General features: G+C 43.7%; 1 protein-coding gene across 10 annotated transcripts in view; it reads left to right on the forward strand.

The window, feature by feature from the left end:
* Positions 1 to 7,472, forward strand: part of SYTL4 (synaptotagmin like 4) — a 95,344-nt gene extending 87,872 nt beyond the window's left edge. For all 10 annotated transcript variants that reach the window (XM_055565744.1, XM_055565745.1, XM_055565750.1 and 7 more), the window contains 4 exons: positions 241 to 349; positions 2,218 to 2,317; positions 3,335 to 3,543; positions 5,805 to 7,472. In XM_055565744.1, the coding sequence (XP_055421719.1) occupies positions 241 to 349; positions 2,218 to 2,317; positions 3,335 to 3,543; positions 5,805 to 5,953 (567 nt within the window). In that variant the 3' untranslated portion in view covers positions 5,954 to 7,472. The remainder of the gene's footprint in view (positions 1 to 240; positions 350 to 2,217; positions 2,318 to 3,334; positions 3,544 to 5,804) is intronic.
* Positions 7,473 to 21,917: the final 14,445 nt, after the last annotated feature.

Here is a 21,917-nt window from a genome sequence, read left to right on the forward strand (position 1 = left end):
AGTAGCAAAACAGTCAGCATCACAGAAGACTCTTTGTTAGTTCTTCTGCAGCTCCTTCTGAAGAAACTGCCTAGAATCCTTTGGTTTCCATGGCCTAGGGATCCAGGATGGTATTCATAAGGAGGAGGATAATTTTATGTTGTGAAGCTCTTCTTGAGGATAATTTTAGAATTGCCTCCGTGAGAGGTCTCAACAGTCTGAATAGCCCAGCCTGACCTGTTGGGTTTCCCTGTGTTTCAGATCAGTGCTGAGTCCTCGACTAGCTTGCCAGCACACAAAGGCGAGTTGGTGGTTTCATTGAAATATATCCCAGCCTCCAAATTCCCCGTTGGAAGTGACCGGAAAAAGAGTAAGTTTTCTTTGGGGCCTTGGATTTAACTCTTAGTTTTCTGCACTTGATCTGTGCAAGGTTGGTGCTGGCTAGTGGCTAGCACTATTGGAGAGACCAGATTATGATTCACACTGGATTGTCTTCTAAGGAAGATTTCTGTAGTAAGTAAGCCATTTCTGTTTTTCAACCAGAAGGGAATGCCTTCAAGTTGAAATTATTTTTTTGTTATGTCTTTTTTTGATGCCATTAAACTAACTTGGCCTTGGTCCAGCTCTAGAAGGCTACTAAGAGGTCAGAACAGAACAGAAACTTCAGGACTGAGAGAAGGTGGTTGGAAAGGGTGGTGTATAAGTATAAGGGACAGGAAGTTGAAGGCTGAGGAAGAGTAAGTCAACACACCAAGCACTGTACTAGTGACTGTGGATATGTAGGTGAATAAGACATGATTTTTGCCCTCCCTTGCACAGCTTATTTTAGAAAGAATGACAGTCATCTGCTCAAAGAACACAGATACAGGAGTGATGAATTCTGTCTGGTTGTATTTGGGAGAGTTTTAAAGAGGAAGTAATGATGATATTTGACTTAAGACTTTACCAGGCAGAAAAGGAAGAGAATGGGGTGAGAAGAGCACTTTCTAAGAAGAGGAGATAGCAGGAGCAAAGGTTTGAAAAAAGCATGGTAAATGTGAGGTGATGTGTGACTGTGAGGCAGTTAACTTCTTAGTTAAGTGGGGCTGGAGTTCTGGTATATAGATGTGGGAGTGGAGATGGAATTGTTGATGGGGTTGGAGCCTGGCTATAAAGGGCCATGGACGTAATGGTAAGAAGTTGAACTTGATGCTTTGGCAATGCAAGAAAATCAAGAAATTTAAAGAAAAATTTCTTAAAAAGTTACTTGCAGCAAGGTTTAATCTATAGGATTTGGGGAAGTCAATGAGATTTCCAAGGAGGGTGTGCAGGATGACTAGAGAAGAAAGGCAAGGAGAGAACCATGAGGAACAATTTAAAGTACGAAGAGGGGGAAGAGAAGCCAGCGAGGTAGAGGCTTATCAGAAGAGAGCCATGCTGGAAGAGAGCTTGAAGAAGGGAGCAAGGGTTGTCAACAGTATTGAAATACCTACTGGCCTGTCAGGCCCAATGAGAAGACACAACTCCTCGGCGTTAGATTACATTTTCAGTGGATCTCAGTGGAAGCAGAAGCCAGATTTTACTAGAAACTAGGCTGAGTGAATGAGGCAAAGAAGTAGAAGTGATGCATGTGGACTCTATTTTCTAGGAAAATTGATAGTGAAAGAAAAGAGAACAATGGAGGAGAGCTTGAAAAGGAGATAGGGTGAAGGGAAATATTCTTTCAAAAGAATTTTTTTAAAGCATAAGTGAGATTAGCATCTATTTAGACTGAAAGGAATGGAACTAGTAGAGAATGAGATATTAAAATGCGAGCTGGGGGTTGAAATTGATGATGCCTGATGAGTCTTGATGCCATGGGGATGGGATCCAGAACAGAAGTGGAGGAGTTTCCTTTTTTCAATCATTCAACAAATATCAGGCAACTTTATTTCTCTATGCCTCAATCTTCTCATGTGTAAAATGAGGACAATGATAGTCTATATCTCATATAATTGTTTTGAGGAATAAATGCTTAATGTAGAATATGGCACATAGCCAGTTTTCAGTAAGCCTTTATTGCTATTTTTATTATGACTTGAGTGCCTGTTGCTCATTGTCAGGCACTGTGCTGGGTACTGCAAATACAAGGCAGGTGTGGTCCGCTTATCGTGGAGCTGGCTGTCTTCAGGAACCAGGAAAGAAAGTGCTATGTAGATAAAGCTCGAGAGAAATGTGAAGGTATAAGAACTCATTTGCTTTGGCTGATATCCCTTCCAGGTAAAGGTGGGGAAGGGGGAGAGCTCCAGGTGTGGATCAAAGAAGCCAAGAACCTGACAGCTGCCAAATTAGGAGGGACTTCAGACAGCTTTGTAAAGGGGTGAGTCCATGGACCAGCACCAAATTAACCGGTTTCAGGACATGAGAGCTCAGAGAGGAATCTAGCTAAACCTTTCTCTGTGGATATTATCCCTGTGTGTCCTGCCACCTCCAGCAGCCAACTTTGTTCTTGAAATTAGGTAATGGCCCAACCTCCACTACTGTGTTGGCACTGGTTGGAGCTCAGTTTGGACTGGGCTGCAGTGCTGATTTCCAAAAAGGAGAGTGGTGGACAGTTAGATCCAACTTTTCCTTTGTTATAGATTTGTGCTCTTAATCCTGAATAAAAATCTGCATTCCTTGACTGTCAAGATGGGGACTCAGGACTTTGTTCCCCACAGTATTTAAGCAATGCCAGCTTTTCCCAAGTTACAGTTCACCCCCATTGACTTCAGTTCTCTAGCAAATATGAAATCATGTTTGGCAATGCCTATGCTTATTACAATGCCAATACTTTGGCCACCTGATGTGAACAGCCAGCTCATTGGAAAAGACTTTGATGCTGGGAAAGATTGAAGGCAGGAGAAGAAGAGGGCGATAGAGGATGAGATGGTTAGATAGCATCACCAATTCAGTGCAGATGAATTTGAGCGAACTCTGGGAGATGGGGAAGGACAGGGAAGCCTGGTGTGCTGCAGTCCATGGGGTCGCAGAGTCAGACATGACTTGGCAACTGAACAACAAGAATTGCTTATTACTGTTGCTTTTTACTAAAGAGGACTTTGCCCAATAGAGGTGGAACCAGATATTCAAAACGCATTTTTGGTGGAGTATAGACAACAGCTCCCTAATAACATTGTGTTAATTTTCTCTCCAGGTTAAAGGCATTGAATCAGGTGAATGATCTAGTGGAGGTGGTAGGAACTGTGCTTCCTCAGATTCAAAGGAGGGAATATGTGTTCTTGGATCCCAGTTTTGACTCACTTTCCTGGGCTAGGCCTGTGGGAGAGGAAAGGGGAATTTAGAAAGATGTTGCTAGCTTTGAGTAGGTTGTTGACTCCTCCACACTGTCTGCCAGATACCTCCTTCCCCTGAGGAACAAGGCCAGTAAGCGTAAAACTCCTGTGGTGAAGAAGACCCTGAATCCCCACTATAACCATACATTTGTCTACAATGGTGTGAGGCTGGAAGATCTCCAACACATGTGCCTGGAACTGACTGTGTGGGACCGGGAGCCCCTGGCCAGCAATGACTTCCTGGGTGGGGTCAGGCTGAGTGTCGGCACAGGTGAGAGCTTCTCCCCTCACCCTCACTGTCTTCAGGGCCTCTTAGATATTTCACTCTGAATAGACCCATCCCTCTCCCTGCATGGGCTTCCCTGGTGGCTCAGATAGTAAAGAATCTGCCCATAATGCAGGAGACACAAGTTCAGTTCCTGGGTTGGGAAGATCCCCTGGAGGAGAGCATGGCAACCCGCTCCAGTATTCATGCCTGGAGAATCCCCATGGACAGAGGAGCCTGGTGGGCTACAGTCCATGGGGTCACAAAGAGTCGGACACGACTGAGCCACCTTCACTGCATAGCTCCTCCCTGCATAGCTCCTCTATGTCAAGAGTTGTCTTCTTTCCTTTCAGTGAACATTCAGACAGGATGTACTGAGTGCCTACTATGTGCAGGGCTGGAGGGAGGCCAAGCTCATACACTGTCAGGTGTACAGATAAACGGTACCCTGAATGCCCAGAAATGCCATCAGCTTCCCACCAAAAACATCCCCAAATGTCCCTATATCTGTACCTCTGATTTCCACCTTCCATCCTGTTATATAAAAGAAGGGGTCCTTCCTAGCAAAGGCCAAGCTCTGTCCAAGTGTTCTAGATCACAACACCCTCACCTTCTCAGTGACCTTTCTTCTGGAATCTCCTGTGTCTCCTGTCTGATCAGTTTTATTCTCTCTACCTCCCTATTGGAGGCGAAAGTCAATATGCTCTGGTATTTCTAGTCTTAATAAACAGAAACAAACCTTTTCCTGAGCCTACGTCCCCCCTCTAATCCCTGAAAAAGAGTCATCCCCATGTCCTCGTGTCTTCTTTAGCCTTCAGTCCACTGTGATCCCACTTCTGTCCCACCACTCCACTGAGCAACTGCTTGTGTCAAAATTTTGTTTTCATCATTCTAGAATTTTCATGCTATTTAACATAGCTGATCACTCCCTTTTTCTTGAAATAACTTAGCTTCTGTTGACACCACACTTTTCTTTGGGGCATCCTCATTCTCTAGCCAAACTTGGAATATTGGTGGTTCTCAAGGCTTAGTCTTGAATACTTTTTTCTGTCGCTACAGTCTGCATTCCTGTGACTGTGACTATTACTTGTATATTGTTAATTCATACAAAGTATTTAACACAAAGCATGTAGAATGATGTTCTCACAAATGTAAGCCGGTTCATGTCAGTCCCCTGCTTAAAACCCTTCAGGAGCTCCTACTGTACTTAGAAAACAACCCAAAGTTCTCACCATGCCAAGAGGCCCCTGTGTGATCTGGACCCTCTGTTCATTTCTTATCTGTCCTGTAACACTGCTTGCTCGCTGTGCTCTAAACATGGTGACTAGCTTTCTGTTCTCCAAATATACCAAGTTTCTCCCTACTTTATAACCTCTGCAATTAGTGTTCCCTCTGTCCGGAAGGGCTGCTTCCTTTCTATCCTTCAGCTCCTAACTCAAATATCTCCTTCTCAGAGGGGCCCGAAGACCACTTCATCTAAGGGAGACCCTGATCTAGGCACTACAAATCACTCTGTTTATTCGCTTTATGATGCTTATCTCACTCTTGTTGGTTTACTTCTGTATTTTCTTTTTTTGTTTGTTTATTTTTTTAATTATCATTTTTAATATAAATTTATTTATTTTAATTGCAGGTTATCTATTCAAACATAAGCTGCCTGTAGGCAGAACTTTTTCTGTATTATTCACACTGTACCTCCAGAGCCTGGAAGAGTACTTAGTACACAGTAGCCACTTGATAAATGTTTCCTGAATGAATGAATGTACAAGAGAATAGAAATGAAGCCCCATATGATCCAAACTTCAAGCCTGGAGTCTACAGCTAGAAAATAAAAGTGTTTAACTCTCTTTCTTCCTTCCTCCCTCACCCTCTCTGTCTCCTTTCCTCCCTCCTTCCTTCCTCTCTCCCTCTTTCTTCCTTTCTTCCTCCCTTCCCTGCATTCCCCTCCTCTCCCTTTCCATCATAAGTCAACTTGGCAGTAACAGAATGGCCCTAGCTGTAATAGCCTTAGAATAAGAGGTCTCGAGCTACCGTGTGCCATTTGGAGCCCTCTTTTATCAACTTTAAGTCTCTTGATGGAATCTCAGGAGCAGAGAAATATGGCAGTGCAGAGTCAACAGGGAGCTGTTCCCAGAACACTGTCCCCATTAGCCCATCTTCATATCACACTGTCTTTTATGGGATGCTGCCCTTAATGCATAACCCATCTTCCTTGGTGGGCTGAGGAGTGGGATCTCTGTTCAGCCTCCTCTGGTGTTTTTCCTCAGGGATCAGTAACGGGGAAGTGGTGGACTGGATGGACTCGACTGGGGAAGAAGTGAGCCTGTGGCAGAAGATGCGACAGTACCCAGGGTCTTGGGCCGAAGGGACTCTGCAACTCCGTTCCTCAATGGCCAAGCAGAAGCTGGGCTTGTGAGCCCTGTCCTGCTCTGCAGGTCCATCCCTGTCCAGGGCAAGTCAGAGGAAGCGAAGAATCCAAGGGTGAAGATTTATAATTTGTGTGTGTGTGTGTGTGTGTGATGTATGTGTGTGTATATAAATGTGTATTTCTACAGATCTCATTATGCTAGAGTGATGTAGACTTCCCCTTTTTAAAGCAGGCTTAAGAATAAGGGTCTCTTCAAAATATTTTTATTTGTGCATTAACTACTATATATTTTCAGAATCCATGATTCTTACATCTTTATGAGATTTAATTAATTTATCTTTTGAAACAACTTTTTAATCGCCTGTCTTGCTATCCTGGTTCCTCCTTGCACTGGAAGCCCTGGCTGCCTTTGGCACTTGTACTGGTCTGTGTTTCAGGGTGTGCCTGGTCTGAGGCCAAGGCTCTGGGAGGCAAGGGTGGTTTACTAAAGACAGAAGAAGATTGGAGAGAGGTGACTGGGTCCCTTCTTTCTTCTCCACTTTATGCTTTTCACTCCATTTCTACCTTGACACATTTCTGAAACTTGGCTTTTAACTCTTGTTTGGAGCAGTTTCTGCCTTGCTTGGGTCTAATAGTTCTCCTGGAAATGGTAAGAAGATGTCTAAGTTGCTTCCAGTTCTGAACACCTTCCCTAGACCTCTGCAGGACCCTTATAATAGAGTTGCTTTAGAAGAGCACTTTAATTAGATAATGGCCTTTGGACTAGGTCACAGGCATGCACAGTACAGGCTTCTCAGTGGTCCCAGAGGACCAGCAATGGAGCATCTCTCAGCCCGTGCTGATTCTTTGCATTTTAAACTGATATAGCAGTCGTTAGAAAGCTCCTATGGAGAAGGCAATGGCACCCCACTCCAGTACTCTTGCCTGGAAAATCCCATGGACGGAGGAGACTGGTGGGCTGCAGTTCATGAAGTCGCTAAGAGTCGGACACGACTGAGCAACTGAACTGAACTGTTATATCAGCCTGAATAGCCAGCTATGGTCTAAACCAGTCCAGTGTTTTCTCTGGGCTGGGCGCTGTTAGTGTCCAAGAGAGTGTGTTCAGAGAACACAGCTTTTCTGACCTCCTTCTTGAAGTGGCTTCAGTTCCTATTTTTTTCTCTTGTTTCCCAAAGTTGACCTAGATGTAACCTGGGTGTGGTGGGCTGAAACCTTCCTAAGAAGGGTCTATTGACCTAAGGTTCATTTTCTGAAACCCACTGTCCCAAACTGACCTTTTAATTCTCACAATTGTACCTTCCCAAAGTCATCTGTAAAGGGAGTCTATACCGGAGAAGAAGTTCCTTTCAGTAGAGTCAGCTGCCAGCTGCCTGTCCTATGAGGCTGCAGGATTGAGGGTGGATACTGTGGTTTCTGTTGTATGTGTGAAGTGAACAAAATAGTATTTGGTGTGGATTAATATTGTACTGGAAAGCATAATTTGGGATCCTGGACTGTCACTTGCTCCTTTGTTCTCCAACCCCCCTGAAATGTCTGTGTGCTTCAATAAAACTTTCTTCCTTGTCAAGTGTTTGCATTCCCTAGTTCTCTAGACACTTTTGTCTCTGATGTCCTGACTTTGTTGTTGCTTTTCACATGGTTTGAAGGATAAGAACCAAAGTGACAAATGCCCTTCCCTAAGCATCATTTGCTGACTCAAAGAAAATTTCCCTCTCCCCACATTACTGCCCGATACCTCCTCTGAGGTCTGATGCATTGATCTGTGTTTGGTATATAGGGAGAGAATGAGAACCCACCTTAGGAGTGCCAATGCTTGTCTTTCTGTAAAGTATCAAAGGAACCCCTCCTTTAGTTTTGTAGCCACCCCCACCCCATCTCTGCAGCTTCAGGAAGGAGAGAAAAGTACACAGGGGAGGAAAGACATCCTCTGCTGTTTCTTTCTGGATCTTTTACTTTCTCTAGAAGGGGGGCCTTTTCTATCACTCCTACTTCCACTATGTAATTTTGAGAGATAAATAACCCAGATGCCTAGTGACCCATCTCAAAAATAAAGCTCTGGGTTTCTGGGTAAAGCCCAAGTGATTCTTGATCTCTTGTACAAAAGGGAATGAAAATATATTGAATGCCTCTTGGGTACAAAGCTTTCTGCTAGGCACATGTTATTTCCCTAATTACTCCAAGTCCTTATTGAAAGGTTGCTGCTATGAGCTGTGAACCACGCTACGATTTTTGGCCTCTGGAGGACAGGAATTTGATCTGGGGCCAGTGATGAGGCTTGATTGCTCAGAGATTTTTGTGTAATAAAGTTTTACTAAAGTATAAAAGAGATAGAGAAAGCTGCTGACATAGACATCAGAAGGGGACAGAAAGAGTGCCCCCTTGCTAGTTTTTAGCAAGGAGTTATATACCTATTAGCAAGCTGCAAAACTGAGAGAGTTGCACCAGGCCCCTCACCCACAACGTGCATTTTGAGATAGCATTGACACGAGGTGAGTCATCCATGACCATAAAACAGTTGACAGGAATCTTGAAGAAAGGCAGTTCAGTTCAGTCACTCAGTAGTGTCTGACTCTTTGCAACCCCATGGATTGCAGCACGCCAGGCTTCCCTGTCCATCACCAACTCCCAGAGCTTGCTCAAACTCCTGTCTATTGAGTTGGTGATGCCATCTAGCCATCTCATCCTCTCTTGTTCCCTTCTCCTCCTGCCCCCAATCCCTCCCAGCATCAGAGTCTTTTCCAATGAGTCAACTCTTCGCATGAGGTGGCCAAAGTACTGGAGTTTCAGCTTTAGCATCAGTCCTTCCAAAGAACACCCAGGACTGATCTCCTTTAGAATGGACTGGTTGGATCTCCTTGTAGTCCAAGGGAGTCTCAAGAGTCTTCTCCAACACCACAGTTCAAAAGCATCAATTCATTGGTGCTCAGCCTTATTTATGGTTCAACTCTCACATCCATACATGATTACTAGAAGAACCATAGCTTGACTAGATTTCCAAGCAAATACATAGTTCATTAACATAGCTTAAGGAAGACATTTCCATGAGAAAATGCATTGGTTAGCTCAAGGTTTGAGATAACGTTAAGTTCAAGCAGAACCAGGTGTCACCATGAAAACACATTAATAAATAAATCAAAAAAAAAAAAAGAGAAAAGATAAAAAGTTCTGCCACTTCTAGTTTTGTTTCCTCCTGCCACTTGGGGACCTCTGGCCTCCCTACTGAGGCTGTGCAACGGAAAGGAAAACTTTCTTTGCACAGGTGAGGAAAATCAACCAACTCTCAGGCAGTAGAGTGGGGATGTGAATCAAGGTCTGACTCTGCTGGAACATGCTGCCTCCTGTGAAGATGATATGCATGTCAGGGGCCAAGATTTGAAGGAAGGGATGGCTCTTCTGAAATATCTCAAAGGAGTTTTGCTCACAGGGCAGAACAATTAGAATGCTTTGATGTTACCTAGTCAGCAGACTGACGGAATAGCGTGTGTGTTTTTGTTTGTGTGTAGGCCCTAGAGGGTTGGGTCTAGTAACCCCTTTGGGTCTGGCTGGCAATCTGACTCCACTGTGTCTCCTTCCCCTATTTTAAGGAGTTAGAATTTCCTGACTAATAATCCAAAGGAAGTAACAGTAAAATTTGACTGAAATAAAGCAAAATTAATTTGTTTTGACTATGCAATAAAGTGAAACAAAACAAAAGCTCCTGAATTTTTTTAAGCTAGAGGAGCATTTATATAGAGAATCAGGCCCAGGTGGGAACTCTGCTTGAGAGGCCATAGGCCTCCTTGGGTTTTCACTCAGGCCTTTGACCCCCTGGCGTGCCCTGGCTTGCCACATGGAGCATGAGTGATAAAGACAAAGAAGGCATTAATTTTACCTGATGTGCAATCTTTGCCTTTGGAGCCACAGACCCTGTCTGACTGGAGATTTCCCACATTGACTCACTATATTTTGCCTTCTGCCCATAACTTGCTTCCTGCCTTTCAGAGCTCCTGTATTTCCCGGGAGGGAAAAGGGACCTTTGTGCTCCAAGTTGGATCATTTGCTATTTTTCCAATTCTACCCAGAAACTGCCTTTTAATTTTTCATTTTTAAAATGATTTTCACTAACCAGCTCAGTGGAATAGATTCTCTATGACTCACCACTGCATCCATAGGTCATGGACATTCGATTTCCATTCCATCATTCTGCTTGAGACAGTGAGTTTTATTGGGTTGAGAGCTTTTCTTTTCCCTCTTTCCTCCTGGGCAAACTCTGAGTTTTCCATCTGAGTGGAATTACAAAAGATGAAAACTTCTCCTTGCTTAGAGTTTTCAGCTGTCTTTAAATGAAAAGTAGAAAGAGAAACAGAAACAGTATAGCACCCTGTTTAGGAACAATGGCTCTGGAGCTAGGCCATTTTGGTTTAAATCCTGACTCTGCCACTTGTGAGCTCAGTAATGTTTGGCAAGTTTCCTGACCTCTCTGTGCTTCCACATCTGAGCTGTGTGATCTTAGGCAAGTTGCCTAACCTCTCTGTGCTTCCACATCTGAGCTATGTGATCTTTGGCAAGTTGCATAACCTACCTGGGCTTCCACTTAAAAGCTGTGTGATCTTAGGCAAGTTGACTAACCTCTCTGTGCTTCCATATCTAAGCTGTGTGACCTTAGGCAAGTTGCCTAAATCTCTGCTTCCATATCTCAGCTGTGTGGTTTTATGCAAGCTGCTTAACCCATCTGTGTTTCCACTTAAGAGCTGTGTGATCTTAGGCATGTTGCCTGACCTCTCTGGGCTTCTACATCTGAGCTGTGTCATCTTAGGCAAGTTCCCTGACTTCTCTGTGCTTAAATTCTGAGCTGTGTGATTTTAGGGGAGTTGCCTAACCTCTTTGTGCTTCCACTTCTGAGCTGTGTTATCTTAGACAATTTGCTTGACCACTCTGTGCTTCCATATCTCAGCAGTATGATCTTAGGTAAATTGTGTAACCTCTCTGTGATGCCATAGGTGAGCTGTGTGATCTTAGGCAAGTTGCCTGACCTCTCTGTGCTTCCACTTTTGAGCTGTTTGGTCTTAGCAAGTAGCCTTACATCTCTGTGCTTGCACTTCTGAGCTGTGTAATCTTAGGCAAGTTGCCTGACTTGTCTGTGCTTCCACTTATGAGCTGGGTGATGTTAGGCAAGATGCCTAACTTCTCTGTGCTTCCACTTCAAATCTCTGTACTTAGGTAAGTTGCCTGACCTCTCTGCTTCCACCTCTGAGCTGTGTAATGTTCGGAAAGTTGCCTGACCTCTCTGCTTCCATTTCTGAGCTGTGTGTTCCAAGGCAAGTTGCCTGACCTCTCTGTGCTTCTACTTGTAAGCTGTGTAATCATAGGCAAGTTGAGGGACCTCTTGTGCTCCATATCTGAGCTATGTTCAGTTCAGTTCAGTCGCTCAGTCCTGTTCCACTCTTTGAGACCCCATAGGCTGCAGCACACCAGGCTTCCCTATCCATCATCAACTCCTGGAGCTTGCTCAAACTCATGTCCATCGAGTCAGTGATGCCATCCAGCCATCTCATCCTCTGTCATCCCTTTCTCCTCCTGCCTTCAAACTTTCCCAGCATCAGGGTCTTTTCCAATGAGTCAGTTCTTTGCATCAGGTAGCCTAAGTATTGGACCTTCAGCTTCAACATCAGTCCTTCCAATGCATATTCAGAACTGATTTCCTTTAGGATGGACTGGTTGGATCTCCTTGCAGTCCAAGGGAGTCTCAAGAGTATTCTCCAACACCTCAGTTCAAAAGCATCAATTCTTCAGTGCTCATGATCCAACTCTCACGTCCAAACATGACTACTGGAAAAGCCATAGCTTTGACTAGATGGAACTTTGTCAGCAATGTCTCTCCTTTTTAATAAGCTGTCTAGCTTTGTCATAGTTTTTCTTCCAGAGAGCAAGCGTGTTTTAATTTCATGGATGCATGCACCATCTGCAGTGATTTTGGAGCCCAAGAAAATGAAATCTGTCATGGTTTCCATTGGTTCCCCATCTATTTGCCATGAAGTGATGGGACCCGGATGCCATGATCTTAGTTTTGTGAATGTTGAGTTGTAAGCTAGCTTTTTCACTCTCCTCTCTCACATTCATCAAGAGGCTCTTTAGTTCTTCTTCACTTTCTGCCATAAGGGTCATGTCATCTGCATATCTGAGGTTATTGATATTTCTCCCAGTAATCCTGATTCCAGCTTGTGCTTCATCCAGCCTTGCATTTCACATGATGTATTCTGCATAGATGTTAAATAAGCAGGGTGACAATATACAGCCTTGTCGTACTCCTCTCCCAATTTCGTTTCAGTCTGTTGTTCCATGTCCAGTTCTAACTGTTGCTTCTTGACCTGCATACATATTTCTCAGGTGGGAGGTAAGGTGCTCTTGTATCCCCATCTCTTTGAAAATGTTCCACAGTTTGTTGTGATCCACACAGGCAAAGTCTTTGGTATACTCATTAACACAGAAATAGGTGTTTTTCTGGAACTTTCTTGCTTTTTCTATGATCCAGAGGATGTTGCCAATTTGATGTCTGGTTCCTCTGCCTTTTATAAATCCAGCTTGAACATCTGGAAGTTCTCAGTTCATGTATTGCTGAAGCCTAGCTTGGAGAATTTTGAGCATTACTTTGCTAGCATGTGAGATGAGTGCAATTGTGTGGTAGTTTGAGCATTCTTTGGCATTGCCTTTCTTTGGGATTGGAATGAAAACTGACCTTTTCCAGTCCTGTGGCCACTGCTGAGTTTTCCAAATTTGCTGCTGTATTGAGTACAACCCTTCAACAGCATCAATTTCAGGATTTGAAGTAGCTCAGCTTGAATTCCATCACCTCCACTGGCGTTGCTCATAGTGATGCTTCCTAAGGCCCACTTGACTTCACATTCCAGGATGTCTGGCTCTTGGTGAGTGATCACACCATCATGGTTATTTGGGTCATTAAGATCTTTTTGTGTAGTTCTTCTGTGTATTCTTGTCTCCTCTTCTTAATATCTTCTGCTTCTGTTAGGTCTGTTCTTTATTGTGCCCATCTTTGCATGAAAAGTTCCCTTGGTATCTCTAATTTTCTTGAAGAAATCTCTAGTCATTCCCATTCTGTTGTCTTTCTCTATTTCTTTGCATTGATCGTTGAGGAAGGCTTTCTTATCTCTCCTTGCTATTCTTTGGAACTCTGCATTCAATTGGGTATAACTTTCCTTTTCTCCTTTGCCTTTCACTTCTCTTCTCTTCTCAGCCATTTGTAAGACCTCCTCAGATGACCATTTTGCCTTTTGGATTTCTTTTTCTTGGGGATGGTTTTGATCACCACCTCCTGTACAATGTCACAAACCTCTGTCCTTTGTTCTTCAGGCACTCTGTCTATCAGATCTAATGCCTTGAATCTCTTTGTCACTTCCACTGTATAATCATAAGGGATTTGATTTAGGTCATACCTGAATGGTCTAGTCGCTTCCCCTACTTTCTTCAATTTAAGTCTGAATTTTGCAATAAGGAGTTTATGATCTGAGCCACAGTCCATTCCTGATCTTGTTTTTGCTGACTGTATAGTGCTTCTCCATCTTCGACTGCAAAGAATATAATCAATCTGATTTAAGTGTTGACCACCTGGTGATGTCCATGTGTAGTCTTTCCTTGTGTGTTGGAAGAGGGTGTTTGTGATGACAGGTGTGTTCTGTTGGCAAAACTGTTAGCCTTTGCCCTGTTGCATTTTGTACTCCAAGGCCAAACTTGCCTGTTACTCCAGATATCTCTTGACTTCCTCCTTTTGCATTTCAATCATCTTAGATGAAAACAACTTCTTTTTTTTGATGTTAGTTCTAGAAGGTCTTGTAGGCATCATAGAACCATTCACTCCAGCTTCTTCAGTATTAGTGGTTGGGGCATAGACTTGGATTACTGTGATACTAAATGGTTTCCCTTGGAAATGAACAGAGTTCATTCTGTCATTTTGAGATTGCACCCATCTTAGGCCAGTTACCTAAGTTCTCTGTGCTTCCATATGTGAGTGGTGTGATCTTAGTCAAGTTGCCTAACCTTTTTGTGCTTCCATATCTTAGCTGTGTGATCTTAGACAATTTGTGTGACCTTTTCTGTGCTTCCACTTATGAGCTGTGTGATCTTGGGCAAGTTGCCTGACCTCCCTTTGCTTCCATTTCTGAGCTATGTGATCTTAGGCAAGTATCCTGCCCTCTCTGTGTTTCCATTTCTGAGCCCTGTGATCTTAGGCAAGTTGCCTACCTCTCTATGCTTCAGTATCTTACCTGTGTTATCATATGTAATTTGCCTGACCACTCTGTTCTTCTAATTTTGAACAGTCTTATCTTAAGCAAGTTGCCTAACCCCTTTGTGCTTCCACTTCTGAGTTGTGCAATTGTAGGCAAGTTGCCTGTCCTTACTGTGCTTCCTCTTCTGAACTGTCTTATCTTAGTCAAGTTGCCTGAACTCTCTGTGCTTCCTCTTAAGAGCTGTGTGATCTTAGGCAATTTGCATGATCTCTCTGTGTTTCCACCTATGAGCTGTATGAACTTAGTCAAGGTGCCTGACCTTTCTGTGCTTCCTTTTGACCTGTGTGATTTTAGGCAAGTTACTTAACATCTCTGTGCTTCCATATGTGAGTTGTGTGCACTTAGGCAAGATGCCTAACCTCTCTGTGTTTCCACATGAGCTGTGTGATTTTAGGCAAGTTACTTAACATCTCTGTGCTTCCATATGTGAGTTGTGTGCACTTAGGCAAGATGCCTAACCTCTCTGTGTTTCCACATGAGCTGTGTGTTCTTAGGCATGTTGCCTAACTTCTCTGTGCTTCCATATGGGAGCTGTGTGATCTTAGGCAAGTTGCATAAACTCTCTGTGTTTCCAAATTTGAGCTGTGTGGTCTTAGGCAAGTTGCCTAACCTGTTTGCCCTTCCATATCTGAGATATCCAATCTTACACAAGTTACCTAACATCTCTGTCCTACCATATATAAGCTGTGTCCTTTTAGGAAAGGTGACAGAAATCTCCATGCTTCCATTTGTGCTGTGTGTTCTTAGGCAACTTGCCTAATCTCTCTGTACTTCGATATCTGAGTTGTGTGATCTTAGGCATGTTGCCTAACTTCTCTGTCCTTCCACTGAGCTGTGTGATCATAGGCAAGTTCCTTGACCTCTCTGTGCTTCCACTTATGAGCTTTGTGATGTTAGGTAAGTTGCTTCACAGGTCTGTGCTTCCATGTCTGAGCTGTGTGATTTTAGGCAAGTTGCTTAACCTCTCTGTGCTTCCATTAACGAGCTGTGAGCTCTTAGGCAAGCTGCCTAATCTCTCTGTTTGCTGGTGAGTTTTATGTTCTTAGGCAAGTTGCCTAACCTCTCTGTGTATCCACTTTTGAGCTGTGTGATCTTAGGCAAGCTTCTTGACCTCTCTGTGCTTACACTTCTGACTTGTGTCATCTTAGGCAAGTTGCCTGTCCTCTCGGTTCTTCCACCTCTGAGCTGAGTGATCTTAGGCAAGTTACCTGAACTCTCTGTGCTACCACTTTGGAGCTGTGTGATCCTAAGCAAATAGTCTGACCTCTAGTGCTTTCTTTATGAGCTGTGTGATATTTGGGAAGTTTTCTGGCATCTGTGTGCTATGTGATACCCATCTGAGCTGTGTGATCTTAGGCAATTTGTCTAACCTCTGTGCTTCCATATCTAAGCTGTGTGACCTTAGGCAAGTTGTGTAAAATCTCTGTGCTTCCACTTCTGAGTTGTGTGATCTTAGGCAAGGTGCCTGATCTTTCTGTGCTTCCACTTCTGAGTCTCTTATCTTAGGCACGTTGCCTGACCTCTCTGTGCTTTCAACTTGGAGATGTGTGATCTTAGATTAGTTGCTACCTCTCTGTATTTCCACTTTCGAGCGCTGTGATCTTAGTGAAGTTCCTGATCTCTCTGTGCTTCTACTTCTGAGTTGTGTAATCTTAGTCAAGTTGCCTGACCTCTGTGTGCTTCCACATATAAGCTGTGTGTTCTTAAGCAAGTTCCTGAACATCTCTGTGCTTCCACATCTGAGCTGTGTGATCTTGTGCAGGTTCCCTGACCTCTCTGTGCTTCTAATTCTGAGCTGTGTGATGTCAGGGAGGTTGCCTGACATCTCTGTGCTTCCAAGTCTGAGCTCTGTGATCTTAGGCAAGTTGCCTTACCTCACTACGCTTCCACTTCTTAGCTTTGTGATCTTAAGCAAGTTCCCTGACCTCTCTGTGCTTCCACTTTTCAGCTGTGTGATATTAGGCAAATTGCCTGACCTCTCTGTGTTTCCACTTCTGAGCCCTGTGATCTTAGGCAAGTTGCCTAAACTCTGTATGCTTCAATCTTATCTGTGTGATCATAGGTAAGTAGCCTTACCACTCTGTGCCTCCACTTCTGAGCAATGTAATCTTAAGCAAGTTGCCTATCCCCTTTGTGCTTCTACTTCTGAGCTGTTTCATCTTAGGCAAGTTGCCTGACCTCTCTCTGTTTCCAACATTGAGCTGTATTCTTTTAGTCATGATGCCTGACCTCGCTGTGTTTCCATTTAAGAGCTGTGTGATCTTAGGCAAGTTTCCTGACCTCTCTGTGCTTCCACATCTGAGCTGTGTGCTGGTAGGCAAGGTGACTAACCTCTCTGTGCTTCTATTTCTGAGCTGTGTGATCTTAGGCAAGTTGCCTGACCTCTGTGTATTTTGACTTATGAGCTGTGTGACCTTAGATAAATTGTCTGACCTCTCTGTGCTTCCATATATGAGCTGTGTACTCTTAGGCAAGGTTTTAACCTCTCTGTACATTCACTTTTGAGCTGTGTGATCTTAGCCAAATTGCCTATCCTCTCTGTGCTTCTACTTCTTCTCTAGGTGATCATAGCCAAGTTGCCTGACCTGTCTGTTCTTCCACCTCTGAACTTTGTGATCTTAGCAAAGTTGCCTGATTCTCTGTGCTTCCATGTGAGCCATGTGTTCTTAGGCAGGTTTCCTAACCACTCTGTGCTTCTACTTATGAGCTGTGTGATCTTAGCCAAGTTTCCTGACCTCTCTCTGCTTTCTCTTCTGAGCTGTATGATGTTAGGCAAGTTGCCTGACCTCTCGGTGCTTCCACTTGTGAGCTGTGTGGTCTTAGGCAAGTTGCCTAACTTCTCTGTGCTTCAATATATGAGCTGTGTGCTCTTAGGTAAGGTCCCTAACCTCTCTGTGCTTCCACCTGTGACCTGTGTGATTTCAGTCAAATTGCCTGCCCTCACTGTGCTTCCACTTGAGCTGGATCATCTTAGGAAAGTTGCCTAACCTCTGTGTTGTTCCATATATGAGCTCTGTGCTCTTAGGCAAGGTGCCTAACCTTTCTGTGATTCCATTTCTGAGCAGAGTGATCTTAGGTTGCTTGGCCTCTCTGTTCTTCCACTTCTGAGCTGTGTTATGTTAGGCAAGTTGCCTAACTTCACTGTGCTTCCATTTCTGAGCTGTGTGTTCTTGGGCAAGTTGCCTCAACTCTCTGTGCTTCCACTTCAGAGCTGTGTGATCCTGTACACGGGTTGCCTGACTTCTATGTGCTTCCACTTCTGAGCTCTGTGATCTTAGGCAAGATGTATAAACACTCTGTACTTTCACTCCTGAGCTCTGTGATCTTAAGCATGTTGTCTAACTGACTGTGCTTCCACTTCTGAGCTGTGTGATCTTTGGCAAATTGCCACAACCCGCTGTGCTTCCATATCTGAGATGTGTGTGCTCTTAGGCATGTTGCCTAACCTCTCTGTGCTTCCATGTCTGAGCTTTGTTAAATTCAGATCAGTCGCTCTTTGTGACCCTGGCAGCACACCAGGCTCCCCTGTCCATCTCCTACTCCCGGAGCTTGCTTGAATTCATGTCCATCAAGTTGGTGATGCCATCCAACAATCTCATCCTCTGTCGTCCCCTTCTCCTCCTGCCTTCAATCTTTCCCAGCATCAGGGTCTTTTCCAATGAGTCAGTTCTTCATCAGGGGGCCAAAGAATTGGAGCTTCAGCTTCAGCATTAGTCCTTCCAAAGTATATTCAGGACTGATTTCCTTTAGGATGGACTGGTTGGATCTGCTTGCAGTCCAAGGGACTCTCAAGAGTCTTCTCCAACACCACAGTTCAAAAGCATGAATTCTTTGGCACTCAGCTGTCTTTATGGTCCAATTCTCACATCCATACATGACTATGGGAAAAACCATAGCTTTGACTAAATGGACCTTTGTTAGCAAAGTAATGTCTCTGCTTTTTAATATGCTATCTAGGTTGGTCATAGCTTTTCTTCCCAGGAGCTAGCATCTTTTAATTTCGTGGATGCAGTCACCATCTGCAGTGATTTTGAGTCCAAGAAAATAAAGTCTGTCACTGTTTCTATTGTTTCCCCATCTATTTGCCATGAAGTGATGGAATTGGATGCCATGATCATAGTTTTTTGAATGTTGAGTTTTAAGCCAGCTTTTTCACTCTTCTCTTTCACTTTCATCGAGAGGCTCTTTAGTTCCACTTCATTTTCTGCCATAAGAGTGGTATTATCTGCATATCTGAGGTTATTGATATTCGTCCCATCAATCTTGATTGCAACTCATGCTTCATCCAGGCTGGCATTTCACATTATGTACTCTGCAGGAGTTAAGTAAGCAGGTTGACAATGTAGAGCCTTGATGTACTCCTCTCCCAGTTTGGAACCAGTCCTTTGTTTTTTTCTGGTTCTGACTTTTGCTTCTTGACCTGCATACATATTTGTCAGGAGGCAGGTAATGTGCTCTGGTATTGCCATCTCTTTAAGAATGTTCCATAGTTTGTTGTGATCCACACAGTCAAAGGCTTTGGTGTAGTCAATAACGCAGAAGTAGGTGTTTTTCTGGAACGCTCTTGCTTTTTCTGTGATCCACCAGATGTTGCAATTTGATCTCTGGTTCCTCTGCCTTTGCTAAATCCAGCTTGAACATCTGGAAGTTCTCAGTTAACATGCTGTTGAAGCCTGGCTTGGAGAATTTTGAGTATTTCTTTGCTAGTGTGTGACATGCGTGCAATTGTGCAGTAGTTTGAACATTCTTTGGCATTGCCTTTCTTTGAGATTGGAATGAAAACTGACCTTTTCCAGTCCTGTGGCCACTGCTGAGTTTTCCAAATTTGCTGGCATATTGAGTGCAGCACCTAACAGCATCATATTTTAGGATTTGAAATAGCCCACCTGGAATTCTATCACCTCCACTGGCATTGTAGTGATGCTTCATAAGGCCCACTTGATTTCACATTCCAGGATGTCTGGCTCTAGGTGGGTGATCACACCATCGTGGTTATGTGGGTCATTAAGATCTTTTTTGTACAGTTCTGTGTATCTTGCCACTTCTTCTTAATAACTTCTGCTAAGTCCATACCATTTCTGTCCTTAATTTTGCCCATCTTTGCATGAAATGTTCCCTTGATATCTCTGATTTTCTTGAAGTGATATCTAGTCTTGCTCATTCTTTTGTTTTCCTCTATTTCTTTGCATTGATCACTGAGGAAGGCTTTCTTATCTCTCCTTGCTATTCTTTGGAACTCTACATTCAGTTGGGTATATCTTTCCTTAACTCCTTTGCCTTTCACTTCTCTTCTTTTCTCAGCTATTTGTAAGGCCTCCTGAGACAACCATTTTGCCTTTTTGCATTTCTTTTTCTTGGGGATGGTTTTGATCACAGCTTCCTGTACAGTGTCATGAACCTCCGTCCATAGTTCTTCAGGCAGTGTGTCTATCAGGTCTAATTCTTTGAATCTATTTGTCACTTCCACTGTATAATCATAAGGGATATGATTTAGGTCATACATGAACAGTCTAGTGGTTTTCCCTACTTCCTTCAAATTAAGTTTGAATTTTGCAATAAGCAGTTCATGATCTGAGACACAGGTAGTTCCTGGTCTTGTTTTTGCTGACTGTATAGAGCTTCTACAGCTTCAGCTGCAAAGAATATGATCAACCTGATTTCGGTATTGACCACCTGGTGATGTCCAAGTGTACAGTCTTTCCTTGTGTGCTGGAAGACAGGTGCACTCTCTTGTCAAAACTCTGTTAACCTTTGCCCTGCTTCATTTTGTACTCCAAGGTCAAACTTGCCTATTACCCCAGGTATCTCTTGACTTCCTCCTTTTGCATTCCAGTCTGCTGTGATGAAACTGACATTTTTTTTGGTGTTAGTTCTAGAAGTTCTTGCAGGCATCATAGATCTGTTCACCTTCAGCTTCTTCTGCAATAGTGGTTGGGGCATAGACTTTGATTATTGTGATATTGAATGGCTTGCCTTGGATACAGAGTTCATTTTGTCATTTTTGAGACTGCACCCATCTTAGGCCAGTTACCTAATTTCTGTGCTTCCGTATGTGAGCTGTGTGATTTTAGGCAAATTGTGTGACCTTTTATGTGCTTCTATGTATGAGCTTTGTGCACTTAGGCAAGTTTCCTGATCTCTCTGTGCTTCCATTTCTAAGCTGTGTGATCTTAGGCAAGTTTCCTGACCTCTCTGTGCTTCCATTTCTAAGCTGTGTGATCTTAGGCAAGTTTCCTGACCTCTCTGTGCTTCCCCATGTGAGCTGTTTGATTAGGTAGGTTGCCTGGCCTCTCCGTGCTTCCACTTCTGATGTGTCTTATCTTAGGCAAGTTGACTGACGACTTTATGGTTCCATATCAGAGCTCTGTGATCTTAGGAAAGTTGCCTAACTTCTCTGTGCTTCCATTTATGAGCTGTGAGATCTTATGGAATTATCTAACCTCTCTTTGTTTCCACTTTTGTGCTATGTGATCCCAGGCAGGTTGCCAGGCCTCTCAGTGCTTCCACTTATGAGCTGTGTGTTCTTAGGCAAGTTGCCTAACTCCTCTGTGCTTCCACGTCTGAGCTGTCTGATCTTAAGCAAGTTTCCTGACCTCTTTGTGCTTCCATTTATGAGCTGTGTGATCTTAGGAAAGTTACCTAACCTCTCTGTGTTTCCATTTTTGAGCTGTGTGGTATTAGGCAAAGTGCCTAACCTCTCTGTGCTTCCACTTATGAGCTGTGTGATATTAGGAAAGTTTCCTGACCTCTCTGTGCTTCCACCAAAGTGCTGTGTGATGTAAGGCAAGTTTCTAGACCTCCCTTTACTTCCACTTCTGATGTCTGTGACATTAAATAAGTGATCTGACCTCTCTCTGCTTCCTCATCTGAGCTGTGTGATCTTAGGGAGGTTGCCTGACCTCTCCCTGCTAACTCTTCTGAACTGTGTTAAGTTGGAAATATGCATGACCACTCTCTGCTTCCATATATGAGCTCTGCGACCTTAGGAATGTTGTGTAACCTCTCCATGCTTCCACATGTGAGTTGCGTGATTTTAGGCAATTTGCGTGACCTGTCTGTGCATACACTTATGAGCTATACTATCTCAGGCAAGTTGCTCACCACACTCTGCTTCCATATATGATCTCTGTGGTCATAGGAAAGCTGCCTAATCTCTCTGTGCTTCCACATCTGAGCTCTGTGATCCCAAGCAGGTGGCCAAAATACTCAATGCTTCCACTTATGTGCTCTGTGGTCTTAGGCAAATTGCTTGACTTCTCTTTGCATCCAATTCTGAGCTGTGTGATCTTAGGCAAGTTGCCTACCTCTTTGTGCTTCCATTTTTGAAATGTGTGATCTTAGGCAAGTTGCCAAACCTCTCTGTGCTTCCACTCTGAGCCGTGTGCTATTAGGCAAAGTGCCTAACATTTCTGTGCTCCCAACAAAGAGCTGTGTGACCTTAGGCAAATTCCCTGACCTCTCTGTGCTTCCACATCTGATGTCTGTGCCATTAAATAAGTGGTCTGACCTCTCTGTTCTTCCATATCTGAGCTGTGTGATCTTATGAAGGTTGCCTGACTTCTCCCTACTAACTCTTCTCAGCTGTGTTAACTTCGCAAGTTGCCTGACACTCTGCGCTACCATATCTGAGCTCTGTGATCTTACAAAAGTTGCATAACCTCTCTGTGCTTCCATATGTGAGTTGTGTGATTTCAAGCAATTTGCCTGACCTGTCTGTGCTTCTCCTTATG

This window comes from Bubalus kerabau, chromosome X (genome assembly GCF_029407905.1).
Source record: "Bubalus kerabau isolate K-KA32 ecotype Philippines breed swamp buffalo chromosome X, PCC_UOA_SB_1v2, whole genome shotgun sequence".
Lineage (NCBI taxonomy): Eukaryota > Metazoa > Chordata > Mammalia > Artiodactyla > Bovidae > Bubalus > Bubalus kerabau.